This window comes from Mycteria americana, chromosome 6 (assembly GCF_035582795.1).
Source record: "Mycteria americana isolate JAX WOST 10 ecotype Jacksonville Zoo and Gardens chromosome 6, USCA_MyAme_1.0, whole genome shotgun sequence".
In the NCBI taxonomy this organism is placed as follows: Eukaryota; Metazoa; Chordata; class Aves; order Ciconiiformes; family Ciconiidae; genus Mycteria; species Mycteria americana.
Genome location: NC_134370.1, coordinates 15,581,225 through 15,604,172, shown reverse-complemented (window position 1 = coordinate 15,604,172; position 22,948 = coordinate 15,581,225). Strand labels below are relative to the sequence as shown.

The 22,948-nt window shown below is 56.8% G+C and overlaps 2 protein-coding genes across 4 annotated transcripts in view; both read left to right on the top strand.

Moving 5' to 3' along the window:
• SUFU (SUFU negative regulator of hedgehog signaling) overlaps nt 1–7,126 on the top strand; it is a 99,164-nt gene extending 92,038 nt beyond the window's left edge. For all 3 annotated transcript variants that reach the window (XM_075504647.1, XM_075504646.1, XM_075504648.1), the window contains one exon: nt 20–7,126. In XM_075504647.1, the coding sequence (XP_075360762.1) occupies nt 20–109 (90 nt within the window). In that variant the 3' untranslated portion in view covers nt 110–7,126. The remainder of the gene's footprint in view (nt 1–19) is intronic.
• Nucleotides 7,127–18,520: 11,394 nt separating this feature from the next.
• Nucleotides 18,521–22,948, top strand: part of TRIM8 (tripartite motif containing 8) — a 29,917-nt gene continuing 25,489 nt past the window's right edge. The window contains exons 1-2 of the mRNA XM_075504645.1: nt 18,521–19,869; nt 20,157–20,813. Of these exons, the coding sequence (XP_075360760.1) occupies nt 20,244–20,813 (570 nt within the window). The 5' untranslated portion in view covers nt 18,521–19,869; nt 20,157–20,243. The remainder of the gene's footprint in view (nt 19,870–20,156; nt 20,814–22,948) is intronic.

The following is a 22,948-nucleotide window of genomic DNA, read 5'->3' as shown; positions in this document are numbered from 1 at the left end:
TCTCTTTACTGTCTTACAGTTTAAACTTCCAAAGGAGTACAGCTGGCCTGAAAAGAAACTGAAAGTTTCCATCTTGCCAGATGCCGTGTTCGACAACCCGCTGCATTAGAGCTGAATTACACCCTTCTAACAACTGGGAGAGCCAAGTTACTGTCCATTACCCAGTGACTCACAGGATAATTAATGCAGTAAAAACTCTGCCTGCAAATAAAAGAGTTTGCTGCACAACCACTGCAAACAGAAGAGGAGCTACTCAGCACCAGCCCAGACCGAACTGAGCCCTTTCCTTTATCCTTCCCAAGGCTGAGCTCTCTGGGAACAGCCTGCGTATGTGTGAGTGCGAGTGAGAAATATTTAACTATGAAAATTAGTAGTAAGAATCCTTTCTCTCTCCTAGCTACAGAACTCCCCTCTGCCTTAGCCCAGGGTGTAGACGCTCTGCACGCCTGTATTTACACATGCATTTCTGCCAGGTGCGAGCCTATAATCCATGGATTAAATGTTCTTTACGTGACTCTGGAGTCCTTTTGTTAGCCAAACTTTTACTGACTGCAGAACTGTTCTTCCATGTGCTATTTTTTTTTCTTTTCAGAAACGGAATGGTATTTCCCCTGTTTAAAGGAGGCCAAAAGCTCACATGCTTGAAGCTGAACAGATTTAAAGATGAACTTTCTAGTTCAGTCAAGAAAAACAAACGCAGATCCTCCCTGCCCTCAAATTAGGCATGTTTTAAGTGTTGGTCTTGGTGCTATTAGCTATGGTATCGCTGCAAACAGAGGCAACTTTATTCTCGCGCATCCTGTCCTTGTGCCTGAACCCCAGGGAAGGTCGCAACCTCTGGTTTTGCACAAGCGGGAGGAAGAAGGCTACCGGGGTGGGGGAGATCTCCTGTTTACAGTGTGTTTATCTTTAAAGAGATACTGTCAAGTATTTTTTTCCTTGCTATTGTACAGAATTTGAGAAGCTAGAAAGGACCATTTGTTCACAGGGACAACTTCAGCAGCTCTGCAGGATCCAGAGGGCTGCTTGAAAGCATATGAAATGGAGATCTCCACTGCCTTGGCGCAGCAGAGAGGAGTCTCAGCCTCAATAAAGCCAGCTATTCTCCCTCTTCAGCAGGGTTGTGCCGTAGTGCAGCTCCATTTTCCTCTCTAGCCTCACTGTGGTGGCTCTTCTTGTTGCTAGCGTCCCTCCTTTCAGATAGATTTGAACTGTGAAGCATCAATATCAGTTTGAAAAGACCCTCTCTCTAGATCTCTGTGGCTTCCTCCTTGGAGCAAACGTGGTGTGCAAAGGAGACAGTCCCTGCAGGGTCAGGTTGTGTCTCTGCATCGAGGTGCTGGCCCCTGTGGATATGCTGCAGCAAACCACCGCAGGCTTTACCCCCTGCTGCTGTTGCAGGTTGTTTCTGATGCTTATTCCCCAGCCTTCCTCTGCCCATTGTCCTTTGGTGACAACTCTTCACTCCTTGTCAGGGGAGGTGCAGCTTTCCTTCCACCCCTTTCTGCCTACAAGCTAACTTGGTGATTTATGCGCAATTGCTGTGTGATCATAAGACAAGTATAACAAAAGCTTTTAACACTTAACTCCCCTGATCAAACAGCAAAGTCCAGGAGGCCTCACAGTACCCCAGGGTTGATTTTGTTTGTTTTCTGATTTAATTTCTTCCTGGCACAGTCAGCTTTGATGTTTTTTGCATATATTTGAGGCTGGTTAATGTTGGTCAAGAAGCAAAGCTAGGAGCCACAAAGCTTTCCTTGGACTTGCTACAGAATTCCTCTGTGGCCTCAGGCAAGTCACTCAATGTCTCTCTGTGCAGAGAGGGTGATTATTGACTAGAGGGCTGTAGGACCTACCGAAGCATGCCAGGGTTTGCAGGGGAGGGCGTGCTTTGTGTACAAAGTAGTGTTTGTATTATTATAATTGTTGTTATATTATAATTTAAGGCAGGCCAAATGCGGGGTCCAACACTGCTCGGCAGAACCTTCCTTTCTGCAAAGCTACGAAAGCAATTTACATGTAAATGAGTTTGTCATTTTGTCTGAACTCAGAGGATCATCTTAAAATCCTGCTGCGAAAGAACAAACTTTCAGATATCTGCATGTGCCAGCCAGAGTGATTTCTGTGCTGTGGCAGACTGCATTCATCCGTGGGATCTCTTGGCCAGTTTTCATTGTCCTGGTTAGCACTAAGCATCCCTTCTGCACTGTAGATGTATATGCAGGGGACAGCGTGGGCGAGAAAGCGGCATGAAAATGTACCAGTCCAGCTTCAAAAATGACGTGCCCAAGTGTCCCACCACAAGATAATGAACAAACAGACGATTGTGGCAGTCGGGAAAAAGGCAAGGGCAGCAACTACAATTTTGTCCCAAAGCCATCTGCCAACAGTAGCCCATGGACTGCTCTTGTACGAGCTTGCTGGGGGTGTCTGCAGCAGAGCTGGCCCATTGCCACGATGCTGGCTGCTCTTCCTTGTTTCCAGATGCTAGCTCTCATTAAAAGGAGCTTAAAATCCACATCTTAGTGGAGAAGGGACATTTGGAAGGTCAATTGTTGCTATTCCTGCAGAGATCAGCACGGGGCAGAGAGAAGTCCATCAGACCCTCTCTGGGCTCTGACACACATCTGGAAAGCTTAGGACCTCCTGCCCTATGAACTCTTTGAGCCTTCGCAGTGGGGATGCAGTGCTGTACACAGGGAAAGCACCTCCTCCAAGCTGGCTTGTGCTCCAGTTCTGCCTTTCTTATGTGTATGTTTTCCTCACCATATTTACTCTCATCAGACGCTCTGGGCTGGGTTTTCATTGACTTCAGAGAGAGCACACTGAATGCATTTGAAAATCCACCCAGTATCCTTGTGTGTGTGTATTTTTGTTCCATGTCATGTATTTATATATAGTTCTGTGTATTTGAGTTATGAACAGGTGGCATGCCAGAAATCTCTATTTCTGAGACACTTTCTTACAGATCTTTGCTGGTAGCCAGATAACAATTGAGGGGAAGGTTTGAAGGGAAGGAAATGAAATCTTCTTGTTTAGTTAAAGGGAAAAATATTAGACAAATAAGTGTTAAAATAGAAATCTCTGTCTTATTGTTAGACCAACTATAAGAGAGAAACTGGTGAAAGTTAGCCCTTAAGCTCCAAGGTTGTGTCGCTGCCTCTCAACAGTTATCTAAGAAGAAGAAAGTTGCATGTTACTCAGTATCGTGAAGGGCTGTGCACCCACAGGACCTCCCCTCCCCTGATTCACATCACGTTTGCAACCGTGCCAAAGGCTTACTCATTGGCAAGTAAACGAGATCTCAAGTTTGGATATTTTCATCTTGGGGAAAGAGGACATGCCTGTGTGTGAAGGAAATGGAAAAGAAACCTTTGTATTTTAGTGAGCGAGTAGTTTGAAAAAGGGAAATGCATCAGTGTTAATAAACGCCACGGTATTTTTCTAGCCCAAACCTGCTGAGATGGCAGGTCTACTGGTGCTGATTTTTTCTAGAGTGTGTAGAAGGTCTGAAGCAGGATTGTATGAAACCAAAGCCTGTGAGGCTTGTGTTGGCTAAAGATAGTGAGCTGGATGGAAATGAACGCAGTTTAGAAGCAGCGAGTACAGGTTTTCTCCCTCCTGGAGAAATCTTGTGATGCAGGTTGATAGGGATATTTCCAAAGATGAAGAGCCTTATGGCAGACCCGCAATGCCTTGAAAATCCAACATGTGACAGCAATTCTGAAACAAGAGAAGTCCCAAAAGCCAGGACTACTCTCCCTCTCAACTCGTGATTAAAAACAGGAGAAGGAATGTATAGTTTCAGTATTAAAGTATGTGGGATACGATCTGAGCAGAGCAGTCAGTCTTGTAGCTGGCGTGACCTACAGTGATATTTTCAGTGGCTTAGATAGGTGGTGCCTGCTGTGTATAATGTCTTTGAGGATGGTGATATATTGGTTTTACTGTACATAGGTTTGCCAACAGTGATTTGAAATGATATTCTGAAGCTCTTAACTTCAAATATTCAGTTGCTCTTGGATGACTTTTGAAATGACACCATCGGGTCATTGAATGGTCTTTGAAGAAGTGGGGGTTGTGGTGTTTTTCATCCGCGACCAGTAGAAATATTTAGGGGGTGTAGCTTTTAAAACAAAATAGTTGAAAGCGATGCTTGGCTTGGAGGGGGCCGATGGCTGGGGAGAGGTTGTGTGGTGGGGGAGCAGGTTAGCAGCCTCCCTCCTGCACCCACAGCTCGGGCTTGTTCAAGGCAGCGCAGTCCTTAAGCATCTCAGGCACTGCAAGGGGAGCTAACGTGGGTGCAGGCAAGCTAGAAACCAAAGTGAGCATCATCAGGGCCTCGGTACAGCATGGGGTCCCTGCAGGCAAGTCCTCATTTCCATGCCAGGACCCACTGAGGTCCTGCACGGGTACAAGCAGCCGGCCATGCACACCCACTGCGTGTTCACACTCTGTTATGTACCTGCCGCTGATGATAGAGACTGCAAATGGCTGCGTTAGCTGCATCTGAGGTTGAGTCAAAGATGGGGAGTGGCAATGTGGCTGCTTCGGTCTCATTTGTTATTTTAATTAGCGTGGGGTGGGGAGCGGAGCTCGTGCTCCACTGCCCCTCATGAGAACCTCCAGGCTGGTCACTGAGCGAGCTTTATTGCTCACCCATCGTCCGTTCCCTTCGTCAAACGTACCCCCAGCTTCTCACAAAAACCTTTCTCAGATGCTTCACTGGAAAATGTTTGGCTGACTGCATGCTTCGCAGGACGCTGGGTTAGACGACAGGTCGGCATGGGATCGTGGCTGCTCGGCTGTTTATCTGTCCTGATGACTACTCCCTCCTCCTAGGTAGGCATCTAAAGTCCATGACCTGCTTTGCCGGCTTGTATCTGGCCAGGACAAGGCAGCGTCACGTCAGGTGGGGAGAAGAGATCTGCAGATCTTCAGGCCAGGGAAAACCCTTAGACCCGTGTGTGTGATTTTCCCCTAGCCCAGGGCATGGCCTTGCACCCTGTGGCTCTGCTGTATGAAGTCTTGGGCTTCAGCCCCTGCGCTATTGCGGCCAGGTGAGGAGCAGGTCCAGCACCGTGAGTGCCCTTCCACCTCCCAAGGACTTGGTCCTCTATGTGACTGCCCTCTGTTTAGAGTATATATTGTGCCTTAATTCTCCCTGTGAACGAAGCTGCAAGGGCAGATGAATTGTCGAGCAACCAGGAATCCCGTTCCGTGCATCTGTCCCTATCGATAAGTGCCAGCCTGTGCAGCAGCCAAACTGTATCCAAAACAATCTCGAAACGCACAGTTGCCGGTGGGGTTCACCTCCCAAGATTTTAAAGCTGGATTTAGGTCTCTGGGACCGTGGCAGTTTTTAACAAGCTCTGTAGCAACCTACTATTTTTATAACATTTTTTCTGTTGTGCAGTGTCTGCTTGTTCTCTTTTCTTTTTTAAAAAAACCCTTGTGTTCAACATGAGTCCAAAATTTCAAATGGAGAATAAGCCTGAGGTTGCAAATGTGTTTTAAACCTGGCCCCGCGTCGACCTGTCTCTCTCAGGCAGTGAACCTGTCGTGTATCGTGCTTCACCACCTCTTCATTTCTGCCATGATTCTGTTTCCCCTAAAATCGCTGACAGACCATAAAATCATCATAAGCGGCACATCAGTTCAGAAACATCATTTCTAATCTGCCGCGAAGGTAGCCCCTTCCCTTTCCCTCGCCGAAAGACCACAGCATCGTTCACCGTTCGGCTCGTAGGGCCCCGATAGCGGGAGAGGAACATCAGCCCAGAAGGGGCTGCGCGTGGCAGATGTGGCTGGCCGGTGCCTGGTTGTTATTAAACTGTCCTGATGCTATGTCTCCCCTCTTTAAAAGGAGGAAGAGAGAGAAAAAAAACCCAACCTTGAAAAGCCGGAGGAAAATTTCCTGCCGATTGTTGTGTTTTGCAAACACTGGTCTTTTCTCTCGCCCTCTCCCTCCGCTCCTGGCGAGGCTGGAGATGAAAATGGCTCCTTTGTTCCTTTCCCTGGGGCCCAACTGCAGCGAAAGTGCGGCTCCGGAAACCCTCCGCTGCACGAGCGGCGAGGGTGGGAGGAACCGAGCTGTCGCCGTGTGCGGTAGGTCCTACATAAACACGGCATGTGTTGACAATGCCGCGGGCAGGATGGGCGCAGAAGCGCAGAAGGACTTTGTGGTGCTGGCGACGAAGCTCCTGCGCTGTTCCTCCTGCGGCAGCAAGCGGGCTGCGAAACCCGCGGGGGGCAGAGGAAGGGGAGGCGGGTGTGAGTGGCCGTGTCGTCCCGGCAGTGACTGATCACGGGCTGGGGGGCTCCGGGCCCTTTTGTTCTCAGCTTTTGGCTTTCCCCGAAGCGGCAATTTGCAGCCCCGTGGAAGCAGACGGCATCCCGCTGGGGGCTTGTACCGATAACCTGGCCCCCGTGCCGGGATGCTCCTTACACCCTTCCAGCCCTGGAGTGCCGGTGCTCTGTGTTTGGCCACGATCACGCTCCGAACCCAAGTTTAGTCATTCAAAACCCTCCTCTCATCCAGCCCAGGCTGGACACGCCAGCTTTTCCCTTTTTTTAAAGGGATGGAGGTTTTGCCGCTCGCTGGGGACACTACTTGTTTTGTATGCTGGATGGTTTCTGCAAAACCTAGAGCAAAGGCAGGCTTCCCAGGGCGGGGGACACGTGGGGTGACCGGGACCACAGCGAACCCTGACTGCTGGGGCTGCCCTCGCAGCCCGGACGTGAACCTTTCTGTAGTTCAGCTGTGTGCGTGTGCGAGTGTGTGCGGTCTGCGTGCGCGGGGTCGCGTCGAGCGAGGAGCCCGAGGACGCTACCGACGGGGCTGGAAGGAGCCCGCGTTTCTGCAGCCGGTGTATCAGTACCTTGTAGATGGCCTTTCTTCCCCCCTTCCCCCTCCCCTCCTCCTTTTTTTTTATAAAAGACAAAAAACAAATGGAAAGCTAAACTAGCAGAGGTTTTTAAATATTTTATATTAGTTTCTAATGTAAATTCTTACATTGTTATTGCAGTGCTGGGTGTGTTTCGCCTGCACGTGACTTTTTGTAATATTTTTGTGAATCACTAAACGTTTTTTTCCTCCCGTGTATTCTAAGTGCATTAAACGTATTTGCAGAATTGTCGGTGTCCTTCTCTGTGGGCGGCTCAGCGGGGCTGCCTGCCTCCCGCTCGGCCCCGCGTCTGCCTCGGCAGCCCCTTCTCCTCCGCCGTTCCTCCTCGGCACCGTCTCCCCCCAGCCCCAGGGGAGCAGGCTCTCTCGCCCAGACCTCCCGAGTGCAAGCGTGGGAGAGAAAGGGATCTTCCTTTTCCCAAAAATCCTCAGCAAAACAGCCGATGCCAGGCCTTGCCCGGTGCAGGATCCTGCGCGAGCATCCCATGAGCATCCGCTGGCGAAACCCCTTGAGCCAGGGCGGCCTGAGTGGCCTGATGGCCGGCTTTTCTGTGCCGTTTGGACGAGCCAGGATGGGGAGTGCTTGCCCATGGGTCTGAGGACACAGCCGGTCGGCCAAGGGATGGCAACCTCATCCGCCGGCATGGGAAGGGAGGGAGCTGGGGTGAGTGCCGGGTCAGGTCCATGCTCCTGTCCTCTGCCAAGCGCCTCTTGGCTTCAGGGGGATTTGCGGGGGTGTGGATGTGCGTGTGGAGCCCGAATATGTCGGAGAAGAGACACAGCAAACACTTACAAAAAAATATTACTGAGCTAATGTTGCAATGATTTCCCAGTAACGCAGAACGATTTTGCAGTAATCGTTTCACACTCCTCGGTAATAAATTCCTTTAAGGTCAGAGAGAGGAAGGGTGGAATATCGGGGGGGGGGGATCGCTGCGCACAGAGGAAGGTTGACAGGGAAGGGAAAGGATGCACAGGAGCCGAAATCCAGCTTTGGGCAGGTTTTGCACTTACTCTTCAGGGGTGTTATCTCAGCCCTCCCTGGATCGAAAGGGGAGAAATCGGCAAAAAGGGTTCCTGCGAGGATTTGTTTTCTTCTGAAGTTTGAGGTGAAAACCATCCTTTCCCGAAGAACCTCTCCAGCAGCCGCATCCAGACACGAACTGTCCCAGCCCCAAGGCAAAGCAGCGGGATCTCCGAGCGCCACCGCTGCAGAGCAACCTGTGCCGGTCGTGCCGAAGGGAACATGGCCATAGCTTGGCTGGGTTTCATCGTGTCACTTGAGGAAACCTCGCCCTTGGGGGAGCGAGCGAGAAGCATCCTGCAGCTGGTCCCCTCGCCCAAGGGGACCTTGCCCTCCCAAGCCCTGAAGCATTTGCAAGCGAAGGGCTGCCCCGCTAGGACATCCCAGCAAGGATGGCAGAGCTGGGACTGGCCGGGGACCCTGCTGCTTGTGCAGTGCTGGGAGCCCTCCCTGCCAGCCCCCAGCCACCCCTGCCCCTGGTGCTTCATTAATTTAATTAATGAATTAAATCGTCCGCCTTCGCCATGCCTGCGGTGGCTGGGCAGTCTCCTCTTTGCAACAGCGCATCCCAGCCGGTCCCTTGGTTCAGCCCCAAATCTGGAGGGGACCGGGTGTCCCTGGGGGCTGCGATGCAGCAGGATGCCCCTCTCCCACTGTCACCCTTCAGCCCGAGCCCCATCACTGGCGTGGCCGTACCCAGCCCGGGCAGCTTCACCACTCTGCCTCCACCCCAGCCAAAAGCACCTTCGGGCCCTGAATTTAATTAAGGTTTCTGAAGAGTGGTGTCTGGGAGCCCCTCCTGGATCTGCGGCTCTGAACTTCATTAGAAGCGGTTTGTTGCTAATAATGCCGGCAGCTTCTCTAATTAATAATGGAAGGACCGCAAGCAGATGCCAAGCCAGGAGAGGGAAGGGATTTGTTTGTTTATTTCTCTCCTCTCTTGGTTTTTTTTTTTTTTTTGGGGCACGGAGGGAGGGCTGGGGCTCATTTCGCATCTGAAAAATGAACAGTGGCACCTGGGAACCTCGGCGGGGAAGAGGGTGCACCTGCGGGGCAGGAGGGGGAGACGGGGTGGGATGGGAGATGGGTCCCCATGGCGTGGGACGAGGGGGCAGCCCCCACGGCAAAGGGCTCCTGGTCCCACAGTGCTCCCTGCCCACCCAGGGCAGAGCCAATGTGGCCGCTGGTTGTGCTGGACTTGGGCACCCAGGGATGGTCCTGACCCCCGAGCCCCCTCCCACAGCATCACCCCCGCAGCACATCCCTTCCCGTGGCATGTCCCCCAGCCCACGGCGGGATGGTGCAGCCATGGGAGGGAGGAGTCCTCCGTGCTTTAGCCCACCTGGACCACAAGGATGTGTCACGCAGCACCCAGAAACGTGGGGTATCAGCACACCAAGTCCCTTTGGATTTTTCTTTCCCCCCTCTTTTTGCCTCGTTTCTCCCCTGCTTGCTGTTTTGTCCGGCCAGCGTTCATGGCACAGCCGGCTGCGGCAGCACCTCGGTGCGGAGGAAAGCCTCCCAGCACGCCCTGGTACGCAGGACCTGACACATTAACACCCCGCGCTCCTGGGGACGCCGTGGCCAAGCCGTAACCGGAGAGGGGCCCGAAGCAGCCAGGCTGGGCCGGGTCCTGCTGCCTCCCCCCACGCAGGACCAGCAGCCCCTGCCCCACGGCCGAGCCTCGGGGACGGTGGGAAGCCGGCAAGCATCCTCGCCGCACTGCAAGCCACAGCCTCACCGTCTGGCACAGGAAACCGGGACCTGGCAGGGGTGGGAGAAGCACTGTAGGGAAGCCCCCCGTATGCCCCAGCTCCCTCTCTAGGAGCCAGCGGTGTGCCCAAAAGCTCCAGCTTCTCCAAATAGCTTTCGGAGCAACTGTTCCCGCTGTCAGGCAGAGTTTGCATTGGAGAAAAAAATGTCCCTGTCTTGCCCCAACACCTCATCGGTCACATTAATTGAAGCAGCGCATGAGACAGGCCACGGCGGCACGGCCGGCGCAGCCTCAGCGCAGGCTCGGTCCCCTCGGTCCCCCCACCGCTCACCTGCGGCAGGGACGCGCTGGCTGCGGGTGCATTTCAGGCAGCAGCCGTTGCTGCAGCAGCTTTCCAAAAAAGCGTAGTTCAGGTTTGGTTTTGTTTTTCCAAGGGGAAAAGTATTTTTAACACCCTTTCCCATCATTCACATTGCCTCAGACTTTCCACACTCCAGCCACAAGTAACCTGCTGGAGGGCAGCAAGCGAGGCTGGAGATGCTCCTGCCGCCAGAGATGGGGTACCCACTCCGGAGGGGCCGGGGAGCGGGGAGCAAAGGGGAAAGCACGGTTAGATATTAAAAAACCTCCAGGAGAGTCCAAGGCCAAGGCAACCAGCAAGACCCAGCTTCCTGCCTGGGCTGGGACCATGCCCGTCTGCTTAATGCACAAATCCCTTCTCTGGCTGTTAAAAACACTGGAGAGAACGCAGGACCGCAGCACCCCGTACTCCCCGCTTGCTTTTTGAACAGGAAAATTATCTGAAGCATCCGGCAAAAGGGGAAAAATCAAGGCAAAAAGGGCTGAGAATTGGGGGGGCTGGCTGGGCCTTGTGGCAGGGAGCGTCCCCGGGGGCGTGGGGCGGCGTGGCAGCCTGCCCGGCCCCGGTACAGGCAGCCGAACAATAACGCGAAGCGTCAGGAACACGCTCAGCGGTGGGAATCCCAGTCCTTGCCTTAAAAGGAGATTTCGGGGGACGCTTTTATTGGAAAATTGTTTTCTGATTATTCAGCTTATTGAGAGTTTTATTTCATTATTTGCAACATGACACGAGGGGGGCTTCAGCTGCGCATGAACAGCGACGGCCAAGGATATTTCCGTGGATTTCCAGGCCAGAAGAGCCCATTAAATCATGCTGTTTGACCTCCCGTGTTTGCAGGCCAGAGAATTTCACCCAATTCCTCTCGCACTGAGCCCAAAAACCTGTGGTTTTGATTCAAGTGGCCAGTCCAGGACAACGTCCTGTCTCGGCTTGATGACTTCAAGGGATGAAGAATCTGCCACCAACTTCCCTCGCTTGTTTGTCCTGGTGGCAAAAAAACCCCATGCCCATGAGAGCAACACCCCGCTGCCGACTTATTTCTGATGAGGATGCATCCCACTTGCTTCAAACCTTTTTCGGATGAAGGGGGATGCCCACGTCGCCCCTCGGCCAGCCCCCGCCACACAGGTGTGCTTTCTGAGCCACGCAGATTAATACAGATAAATAGCGGGATCCCTCCTGGTCTGCCGTTAGCGAGCAGCTCAAGAGTTAATAAACTTCGAACAGATGTGACCAACATGTCAAGACACGAGAAGTATGTGGTATGGATGTTTATAAGTACATCAACAGAAGGCATTCATAAAAGGTTATAAACCGTGGTAATAAGCAACCCATCAGCTTGTTTGGACTCTAACACTTGATTAACCATTTATTAAAAGGTGCAGTAATCATTTATAAGCCATAAGTGGGACCGAACATAAAGTACGACTCTTTTTATGTTAATAGATGCCTCAAGAATTTCCTCTCCCTCCATGCCGTGTTTTGGGTGGTTAAAGGCTAACCCTGGCTGCCGGGCGCCCCAGCCCCTCCTTCGCAGCATGCATGGGCTGGATTCACGCTGGGAACCTCCGTGGAGGGGGCGCGGGTGCCCCCACCCCAGGTTTGGCAGTGCCCCAGGGCTTTGCTCATGGGGAGCCCTGGGTTTATTGTGGCTGGGCTCTGGGCGACCTCCACCAGCACCTGAGCATCCCTCCAGAGACCCCGGAAGGGACCTGCCCGGTGGGTTCAGGGCCGCCCCGGCAGCAGGGAGGGACAGGCAGAGAAGCGTTCGCTGCCCGGCGGTTCCCTTGGGGAAGGCTGCCCACGCAGAGCCCGGCGGCAGCGCAGGGCAGTGGGCAGCGCGGGAAGCCTGGCAGCTCCCCGGGAGAGGAGGGCCGCTGGTGGCTGCGCCGGCGGGAAGAGCTCAGACGCTTCTCCCGGGCTTTCCTGGCACAGCCCGGCACCAGCCCCGCTGCCCATGGGTCCCTGTCGGACCCCGAGGAAGGGCTGCACAGGGACGGCGAGCACCAAGTGCCGAGCTGAGCGGGGTGGATCAGGGACCAGGGATTTCAGAGGGATTAAAACTGCCTGCTCCAAGTCCCTGGGGCCCTGGGGTGCCTGGGGGAAGGAGCAGAGCACAGGGAGAGCTGGGAACCCGCTCTCTGCATCCCCCTGCACGGGAGTCAATCTGAGCCCCAGGCTGCCGATGCACCGGGATGGGACGGAAATGCCTCCGACACGAAGGCAGCTTCATCCTTCTGTCAACAGGACCCTCCTTTTTGTTTGCCATCACACTCCTCCTACTCCAGACAGACCGTGTTTTCCTTCCCGGTGTCTTAACGAGACCTAAACCTGTAATTGCTCCCATTACACAACCAGGAGTGACAGTTTATTAGCAATGCTTTCTGACCTAATTTACACCGATATCCTCGTGCTCTTCCCTTTGCTGTGGGCAAACGGACCTTTAGGCTTTTGGACAGGAAGGAGAGCCCCAGCAGTGCAGGGTGCACAGGCTGCAGCTCCGGGGCGAGCCCCTGCCCTTGCCCTGCCTCAGTTTCCCCCGGCCGCACCGAGCCGGGGCTCAGCGGCACCACTGGACTCGGGGGCTGCAGGTTTGGGGGTCGCACGGGGCACAGCGGCGGCGGATGCTCTGCCCTTCAAAGGAAAGCTCGGTAGCTGCCTGGCGGGGGGCTTTTTAGCATGCGTGTGGCACTGGGTCATTTGGCTGCAGCCGGCTTCTAATTGCAGGGAGCATGCAGAAAAGGAAGAGGAAGGCTGAGAAATTGCTCCAGAGTGAAGATTGCAAAGGTTACACCTCGGCCCGGGCAGGGACCGCAGGGGCCTTCTGGTGGGAGGGCGGCTGAACCAAACTGCAGATGGGAAGGGAGGTGGTGGGATCGTACCCTGCTCCCACCCTCAGTCTCCCACGATCGGATCTGGGGCCGGCAGCTTTGTGTCCCCAAGCTCATTGCTGGGCGGGCAGCACCGAGGAGCTCCGTCTGTCCCCCAGGCAGATGCCCAGCTATGGTGCGGGAGGCTGTGCCAGAGCTTAATGCACCAGGGAAGGGGCTGGTGCAGAGGGAGAGACGGGGCCGTTGGCAGCCACAGGTTTGGGGTAGAGGGACGCTGCTTTCTCCAAGGTGGGAAATGCCCCAAAAAGTGACTCTTCTACCTGTGGCACAGCCTGGGCTTAGGGCAGTGCCAGCCCAGCTGGGGCCGTGGGGAGGGATTTGGTCCCGGCATCACCTTCCCCTGCCCCGGACCTGCGGTGGGAGACACAGGACCCCCACGCAGACTGACCACGCTGGCGTCTGCCAGCATTTGCTAGCATCCCTTCCCGACCCCACTAAGACGAATGGGTTACTTTTAACCCCAGCCAGTACATTTTTCAGGGCGCAGTGGTAAGGCTGCCCCAGAGCCCTGCTGAGGAATAAGAAACGCCGGGTGAACCCCAGGGCTGGCAGCTCCCTCAGATGCTCACACCATCCATCCCCTGTTAAAGGCTTCCTGCTGGCAGCCCACCTCCGGCAGCAGCCCTCCGACTGGCAGCAGAAGGTAAAATTAGACCGAGCTGCATTTTTTTTCCCCTCGGCCACCCAGCAAACTTTTACAGCTCTTCTGCCGGGTCCCATCCCCTCTTGGGGGAAGCAGCCGCCCCAGCGGGGGGAAGAGCAGAGGAGCCCGTCTGGCCGCCAGTCTCCCTCATGCTCAAAAAAAAGAAAAAAAGAAAATTGTGCTGGGTTTTTTGTTTGGTTGGGGTTTTATATATATATATATATATAAATATATATATATATATATGGAGGTTTTGCGGCTTTGACGCAGTTTCCTGAAAATCCTGCCTCATCCTGCCAGGGGCTGAGCGAATGCACATCCCAGCCCTCGGCCGTGGGGGAGAGAAGGAGGAGAAGCCAGGGAGGGAGAGAAGAAAGCCTTTGCCAAACTGGCCTGACCAGAATGTGACACAAGAGCAGGAAATGAGTCACGCCGGCAGGGCAGCTGCTCCCAGCCATTTGCATAGAAAGAAACCCCACCAGGCAGGGAACCGCACCGGCCCTCATCCCGGATCCCCACGCTCCAGCCCCACAGCTGCCGGACCCACTGCCGCCCTCGCCAGCACCCATCGGCACCCCGAGGCCAGCCAGGGCAGCGAGCCCCAGAGCATCACCCCTGTCCCACGGCTGGCTGTGCAACCCTGGATTTGGCCGTTCAACCCCAGATTGTGTCGTTCCACCCTGGATTTGCCCCAGGCCAAAGTGGAGCTCCCCTCCATCACCCCCCCCATGCAGTCCCCCTTGGCCAGCCCTCAATATTTGCTTTGGCCCATGCTTTAGCCTAGGGGAGGGAGGGAGGAAGCCCATCATTTTTGCCCCAAGAGGAGCCCCCATTGTGCAACCATTGCACAAGGGCAAAGCTCTCCCGAGGGGCCGACAAGGGCATCACCATCCCTGCATCCAGCACACCGTCCCAGCCCTGTTCCCGGCTGCCAGTGTCAGATGTGGGTGTCGCTGGATCGCAATGCTTGGGTGCTTGGGGCAGGGAACGTGCTTTGTGTGCTGCGGGGACCAGGCTGCACACCCAGCTTCTGGTCCCTTTTTATTACTCGAAGAGGATGGGAGGTTCCCCCTGCAGATGCACCGCATATGCACATGTGCATCTCCCCAGCAGGTACTGGGCTGCGAGGATGCCGCAGCAGGCAGGTGACAGTGTGGGATGGACAAGTGTGACACCGCAGCGGGGACATGCGTGGGATGGCTGGGCACAAGCGCTGCATGTCAGCGGCGTGCTCTGGGCTGGGGCAGGGGGTGACCGGCCGTGGGGACCTCTGTGTCATGCCTCCTCTGTGGGGTTGTTTCCCTCCTCCTCCACCCCAGCTGGGAACAGGGGACAGCCACAAGCAGATGGATTTAGTGCTGCAAACCAGGGTATTGCCGCCCTGTGAGTTCCTTAAATCCTTAAACCCAGTCTTAAAACTTCAGTGAAAGCCTTCAACGTGTTAATCACACAGAGCAGGGCGGGGGGAGCTTTCTCCATCGCACTAAGCCACCTCACTTACGCGGAAGGGGGGGCAGAAGGACAGTGATGGCTTCTCTCTGGATGGTTAATTGAGTTATAAAAGAAGCACATTGCTTTGCATTACTTTTGGAGGGCTCAAGGCTTCTGAGGAAGGCGCAGGGCTGGGTGCCGGAGCTGCCAGGAGCATCCTGGGGCCAGGGTGGCAGCGGGGAGGGAAGCTGTCACTTTAACAGCCAACCACTCCATAAATCTGTGCAAACACCCTCCCTATCCCATCAGCTCAGTAGGGTCCGCAGCCCTAAATAGCAAACAGAGTTTCTGTACGTCTGCAGGCTGGTTGAACGTTGCTTGAGTCTGCCTGGGAAAGCAGAGGCAGGCTTTTGACGCAAGCTGCCAGGCACGGCCCCGCTCGTCCCCTGCCCGCAGTGACGAAGGTGCCTGGGCTCTGTGGACCAGCCAGTGCATCCCTGCTTCGCAGGGACAAGATCCCTCTGTACCAGGCAATGCCACTTCAATGCCAGTCCCCGGTGACAAGTGGCTGAGCATCCTGGCTCTGCAGGGCATGGGGTGATGCTCTGCTGGCCCTTCATGGGTGGGTACCCACAGCCCAAAGCCATTGGTGCTAACGGGGGCCTCAGCAGAGATGCTGGTACTTTACAGGGAGGCTGGTGGGGTTGGTGGTCTCTCCAGGGCAGGGCTAAGGACTGCCAAAGTGAGACTGCCAGCAAAGGGGAACGATGGCCCGGCGGTGGCTGGGAAAAGCAAGGCTTGATGAGGTTGAGGGATGCGCACCACGACTCAGCTAAAAACTGCCTCTGTGGCCTCTTGGCGTGGGCTGGGGCACCCTACGGAGCCAGGTCCTGGAGGAGTGGAACCCAAAGTGCAGCAGGCTTCTGCAGCTCCTGTCTGCTGGTGTCCATCAGTCACCCAGCGCTGGCAGGAAGGTGTTTGGGAGCTGTGTGGGCAGGGGGGTTCCCTGCCTACAGCCCCCCCAGGCAGGTCCTGCTGGCTGCGGAAGGGTTGTGATGCCCAGCCTGGCTTTGGGACTCCCCTTGCCAAGGGGGTTCCTCCGGGCTGGGCAGGGAGATGACATCGTCCAGAAATGGGTGTGATGACAGCAGGGCCAGCGCCGGCCCCAGGGCAGCGGGATTCCCAGCCGAGAGCAGGACGCACCTTTTGGCTTGGCTCAGCCCCATCCCGTCCGCCTTCCACTTTTAAACCCTGCTAAATACCAGCTGGCTTCCCCAGCTCACCCACAGCGGAGGGCACGGGGGCCCCGAGCAGCCCCTGGAGGAGAGCTGCGCGGGGTGGGGACAGTGGCTGTCACCAGGGGCTGCCCAGTACTGCCTGTGTTTATAAAGAAGTGAGCGTCACAAATAGTTTTGCACTGACTTTTCGAGAAGAGGTTTGCTTCCACGCAGGCTCGGCCGGCCGACAGCAGCTGTGACGCATCCCGCGTCTCCCTGCCCAGTTCCCGCTGGTCCCGGCTGCTGGATGGCTTGTAAAGCCCTGGAGGAGATGTACAGCCTGCAGGCTTTGAGGCCTGGCAGAGGAATTAGACGGCAAACCGCTCCCTTTGCAGGAATCGGCACTCGAGCCCTGGGAGCCGTGGGCTGGGTGTGTGGGGATGGAGGGCGCAGCCGGGGGGTGATACAGGGTGAGCCCCTCTCCTGGGGTGGCCTGGCTGTGGGCTTTCCTGTGCAGGCAGGGATTGGCCGGCCGAGCCCAGAAATAGGTTTTATTGCGGCGAAGAGGCTGTGGGAGCCTCACCCAGAAATGAGAGGCGAGCAAGGCATCCTGAGCCAGCCTAGGCACTGCACACCGACTGCAGCCCCATCAGCATTGTGGGGTGTGCTGGGGTATGATGCTGTTATTAGTTGTTATTATTTGCCCTGGGGCAGCACTTTGGGACTGGGGTGTGCTGGGCACGATGCAGACGGCAGGTAGAGGTGTTCCCCAATGTCCCATCAAAGCACGAAGTCAGAAGGGAAAGGTGGAGCCAGGGAAATGGGATGGAGGATCTCAAATCCAAGCCAACCTGAACATACCTGGTATCCATCACTCTGTCTCCTTATTGGGGTGTCTCTTGGCAGGACCCACCTGTGCACAGGGGGTTCCCATAAAGGAAAGCATGGAAAGACCTGGATCACCCCCACCTCTGTAGGGGGGTGTAGGATGTAGGACGCTCATCCCTCTAGCAGGCAGCTGGCTGCCCTGGGTGGCCCACGGCACTGCGGCTATAGAGTGCTGCAGTAGATGCTACTGGGTGGCGTCTCTGGACGGTTTGGTTCGTGGCTTTGAGGCTGCAGTTGAGGAATTTCTGCTAAATCCCTCCCGGAGGCAAATTGCCATCGGCGAGTGTCCCCCAGGGGCAAGGTTGGGGCCAGATCCTGAAGCCACCGTCTGAGCCTTTGCCCCCTTGTCACTCCACCATAAACGTGACTGTGCACCCTGAGCATTTTTTGGTCTAAATACTCCGTTTTGAAGCCATTTGTGACCCCCTCGCCAGTGGGAAATGGGTTTACACCAGCAACGTGCTTTATTGCCAGCAGCCCCGCACATTTGGCAGGGCTTGGATATACAGTGTCCCGTGAACCAGCTGCAGAAACATTTGGTGGGAGAGCTGTTAACAGAAACACCTCTGTGCCCGGGGCTCTGGTGGGAGGTGCTGGGGCTGCCGGTTTTGGAAAGACCCTGTGGGACAAATGGCTCTCGCTCTGCACGGGGAGGAAACGCACCTGAAATGGTCCCGTGCAAAGTAACAGCCCATCCGGGGGGAGCTGAGAGGGCGTAGGAGGCTCCAGAGGGCACTTCTGGTACCCGGGGCCAGCCGTGACCCAGATGTGAGCTGGTTCCAGGGCGATCGGCCCCTTTTTATGGACCGGCACCCTGAGCAACCCTGGCTCCTGGCCGCGTAGGGATGCTGGTGGTCCGGCAGGGTGGCCCTACCGCTGATGCAGTGGCCAGCAGGGACAGCCCAGCTGGGGACACGCCTGGGCTCCTCGGAGGCTGGGCTGCAGCGCGGGGACAGCCACCGCGCCGGCCGAGGGCTGACAGCGCCGAGCACCGCGGTGGGCCCCGCCGCCAGCCGTGTCCGCTTTAAGGCGGCGCGGTCTCGGGGCGGGGCGGGGCGGGGGCGGTCCCCCGTGACGCGCGGTGGGCGGGCCCGCGGGCGGGGCGGGGCCGGTCCCGCCGCAGCGCAGCGCAGCGCCGCGCAGCTCCGAGGCGGCAGCGGCAGCGGCAGCGCCCGGCGGGACCGACCGGCTCCGGCGCCTCCGCTCCGCTCCCCCCACCCCACCCCGACCGGCTCCCGAGCGGGGCGGCCCCTCGGCGCGCCGGGGCGGGGCGCGCCCGCCTCCCCCTCCCCCCCGGTCGATATATCCCCCGCGGCCGCCGCCCCCATGGCCGCCCCGGCCGCCCCCCGCCGCCGCCCCGGCCCCCTGCGCCGGGGCTGAGCCCGGCCGCCTCCGAGGCGCCGCCCACCCCCCTTCCCCACCCGCCCTCCCCGAGGAGGTCCGCTGCGGGGATCCGCGCCCCCCCTCGTCCCCCCGGGCCGCGGCCGCCTCCCCGGGGGCGGCGGGAGGAAGGCCGGGGCGTGGGGCTCCGGCGGGCGGGCGGCGCCCAGGGCGAGACCAAGATGGCTGGAGGCGGCGGCGGCGGGGGCAGGCGCGGGGGGCTCTGCTGAGCGGCCCCGCCGGGACGGGACGACGGCTCGGCTCAGGCTCGGCTCGCCGCGCGGCCCCGCAGCCGCAGCCCCTCCGCAGAGCCCCGCCGCGCGGGCGGGGGAGGCAGCGGGAGCGGTTTTGTTCCGGTGACTTTAATTTTTTTTTTAATACCTTTTTTTTAAATTTTTTTTTATTTCATTTTTAATGCGCCTCCGATCTCCCTTCTTCAGCAGAGCAGCTCAAAATGGCTGAGAGCTGACTCGGCTCTCCCGGAACCGCACGCTTCGGCCGGCTCCTCCCGGCTGCCCGCCGCCGCCGCCTCGCCCCTTCCCGGCGGGGCCGGACCGGGGAAGCCGCGCCGGGGGCAGGCGCTCCGCGGGCGGCTCGGACACCCGTCCCTCTGCCCCGCGCCCCGGGACCCCCGGCTCCATCGCATTGTTGCCGTCGGGGGGCTGCGTCCCCCCGGCCGGCCATGAGACCGGGCTAGGTCGGACCCCCCCCCCCCCCCCCGGACGCTTTTTTTCCGCCAGCCCCGTTGGGAAGTCCGAGCAGGTTGATTCGGGGTCCGCGGGGTTTAGATCCCCCCTTGGCAGAGCCCATCCGCTCTCCCGTCCCTCTCCGGAGCCTTGGTCGAGGCTGGGAGGGCTGCGCTGGGCTGGGGTTTGCTCTGAATGACCGAGCTCTCCCATTCAAGACCTCGCAATCTCGAAACAGGCGAGAGGGGTTTTTTTTTTCTTCTCCTTTTTTTTTTTTTTCCTGTCTTGTCTTTTTTTTTTTTTTTTCCCCCCCTCTTCCTTTTTTTCTTTGCTGCTCTGCCGGGTTAGAAGCAAATCTCGGGGCCCGCGGAGAGAATTCGTTTTTTTGCCATCGTCATCGTTGCTATTATTATTTTTTTTTTTTAATCTTCCTCCTTTTCCCATTTTGGATCTTAACTCTTTGATCTGTTTCCTTTAAAAGACTCTGATTCCCAACTCCCATCAGGGGGAGAGGGAGGAGAAATCTAGGGGAGAAAAAAAACCCCTGAGCGAGTCTGTGCTCTCAGCTGTTAGCCAGGTTGGTGGGGGACAAAAGTCCCTTTAAAATATTGAATGTCAGTTGCAAACCTAAGAAAAGAAAAATCCAATCCGGAGCGCTAAATTTAGGAGCTTTATATGGAACTTGGACTCTGCTGCTGGATTTTGTATGGATTTTTTTCAACCTTTGGTAAGTTTCGATTCACCTTCTGGGGTAAAAAGAAAAAAATGGCTTTTAGGGGTGGTTAAGACTTTGGGCTGTAAATCCTACAATATCGTGTTGGGGTTTTTTAACCGTTTGTGTTGCTTTTTTAACGAAGCGACGGAGACGTCGCGTTTTCTCGCTGAAGATTCCTAGAGTGCTGCTCTGTGGTTTATTTTATCCCCGATTTTAAAATCTGCTGCGGTTTATTATTTATCGCGCGTGCTGCGGGGAGGGGGGAGCCCAGCCGTTCACCCCCAGCCTTCCCGTTGCAGGGAGGACAGACCCCAGCGTCCGCCCCTAGACCGCACTGAGCGACCGAAGCGGGTGGGGGGAAACGTCGCCAGAGGCTGCCGGCAGAGATGGCTGAGAATTGGAAGAACTGCTTCGAAGAGGAGCTCATCTGCCCCATTTGCCTGCACGTCTTCGTGGAGCCGGTCCAGCTGCCCTGCAAGCACAACTTCTGCCGGGGCTGCATCGGGGAGGCGTGGGCCAAGGAGTCGGGCTTGGTGCGGTGCCCGGAGTGCAACCAGGCCTACAACCAGAAGCCCAACCTGGAGAAGAACCTGAAGCTCACCAACATCGTGGAGAAGTTCAACTCCCTCAACCTGGAGAAGCCCCCCTCCGTCTTGCACTGCGTCTTTTGCCGCCGGGGCCCACCGCTGCCGGCCCAGAAGATCTGTTTGAGGTGTGAGGCCCCGTGTTGCCAGTCCCACGTCCAGACCCACCTGCAGCAACCCTCCACGGCCCGGGGCCATCTCCTGGTGGAGGCGGACGACGTGCGGGCCTGGAGCTGCCCCCAGCACAACGCCTACCGCCTGTACCACTGCGAGGCCGAGCAGGTGGCCGTCTGCCAGTTCTGCTGCTACTACAGCGGGGCCCACCAGGGACACTCGGTCTGCGACGTGGAGATCCGCCGCAATGAGATCAGGGTAAGTCGGACCTTCGTGGAGACCTGGGTTTGCCCAGCCCCGGGGGGCTGCTGCTCTCCCTGGCTGCCCTCTTCCCTGCCGTGTGTGTTCCCCAAAGCGCTGTGTTTGTGTAGGGCCTACACAAAATCCACCCCGGTGCTGCTCCTCCTCCTCCGCCCGGTCGCCCTGTGGCGGACATGTTAGGTGGCCGCTCCAGCCGAGCAGTGACAGAGCCAGTGGGCGCCGGGGGGCTCCCCGGGGAAGGGGGCCCATGCCGGGAGGCCTTCGGAGCCAGCCAGCTGTAGGACCTGCGGCCGCTCGGGTCTGGGCTGCACGGGGAAGGGTTGAGGTCCTGGGCCGGGGGGGTTTGGAGGGGTCATCTCCCTGGTTCCTGCTGGGGCATGTGGCCGTTTGGGGGAAGGCAGAGCAGCCGCCTGGTCGAGTCGCCCCAAAATCGGGCTCCCCGGGGGGACAAAGCGGCCGCAGACGCGGACGCCGTCCATTGTAAGGCCTGTGAATGTCAAACTGCCGGCTCTTCCCACCGCCTCCCGCCGGGGCCGGTGGCTGCCATCCCCTTCCCCCCGGTGCTGGGAGAGCTTCGCGTCGGAGACCCATGGCTTCTCACTGGCGGGCATTTGTGCTTGGGGCTTGGCCAAGTAATGTGTTTTTTTTTATCGGGGGGCATAGAGCTGCCCCCCCTCCCTAAAGCAGCATGGGGCGTAGCGCTGGATTCGAGGGAAAGCGAGTCTGTATTTTGCTCATGGCCAGACCATCTGGCGGGAGCTTTCACCCCTGGCTCTCCACCCCGAAGTTCGTGGTGGGCATTTAACAGCTCTGTGGGCAGCCCTGCCGTGACCCCCCCCACCTTCCCCCCTCCCAGGGCTGCCCCTCCGCTCCCCCTCCGACCCTTCGAAAGAGGCCCGGCGCTTGTCTGCCGAATAAATATTTAACAATGAATTGAATGGTGATTACTGTAAAATGGGGATGATTTCCTGTGTATTTTAATGTTGCCAAAATGAGTCACCATTTAGCAATTAAAAAAAAAAAAAAGTCATAAATAAAAATTGCAGTATAATTACTTTCCAATTGGATGGCCAGGCCTGGGAGGGGGGGGCGGCTCTGTGCAGAGAGGAGCCAGCCTGAGCTCACAGGAAGGTTATTTTCCTCTCCAGGTTTTTTGGGGGAAAACCAGAGACCTCCACGGAGGTGCCAGCAGCTCTGCCACACGCGCTGGAAGGGGAAAGACCCAGCCAGGCTTTTGGAGAAGCACTTTTCTGCTTCTATTTATAGGGAGTCATTTTGGTCTCCCTCTGCCAGGGTGGGGAGCCACCCCGGCAGGGCTGTGTGGGGCTGGGACGGGGCTTGTGTGTGCATTTCCCGGGAGCCTTAGCCAGGGACCAAAACTATTTTTCCAGGTCCTTTTCCAGGACACTTTGATCTCATCTATTCCCGCTCTTGCTGCATGGGTTTTTTTTGTTGTTGCTGTCGTTGTTATGGCTGGATGTTCGCTGCTCCTTGCGGATGCACGCTCCTAATGACCTGGCAGAAAGCTGCCGCCGACTAGCCTGGATTTTGGCCCTGGCTTGAAATTTTAGGATACGTGGCCAGACACCGAATGTGTCGGATGGCTGTATCGTAGAGCTGCAGACTTATTTTGTGACCTTGGCCAAATCCCTCGGTACCTCCATCGCCGTGTTATCTTAATTTCCTTTCTCTGCGATGATAAGCTTGTCTCTTCCCGCTGGGCACGTGGCTCGGTTGGGTGCTCGGAGGCCGAGGCAATGGAGGACAGCCCAAAGCTGGGCGACGGCGTGCCCGAAGGATTCCTCTGCAGTTGAAGCAGTTCCTCCGTGAACCAGCTGGAATAGGGAAGGGTCCCCGGTAAAAATGCCCGGCAGGTTGCCCTCACTGTGTGGCCTTGGGCAGGTCTCTGGCTGAAAGCTGCCCCTTGCCAGCCGGCAAGGAAGGCGGCCGCCTCAGCCCCCAAATTAGGGTGCGTGTGCTCAGCTGGTGACGGCTTCCCACCTGCGGGAGCTGGGGCTGGGATTCCTGGCTGCTTGCTCACCCTGCGGTGGTGAGCCGCTCTTGGAGCATCCTGGGGAAGGAGGGCTGGGGGGTGGATGAGTAATGCCGGGCTTGGGAGGTCCGGGCCCTGT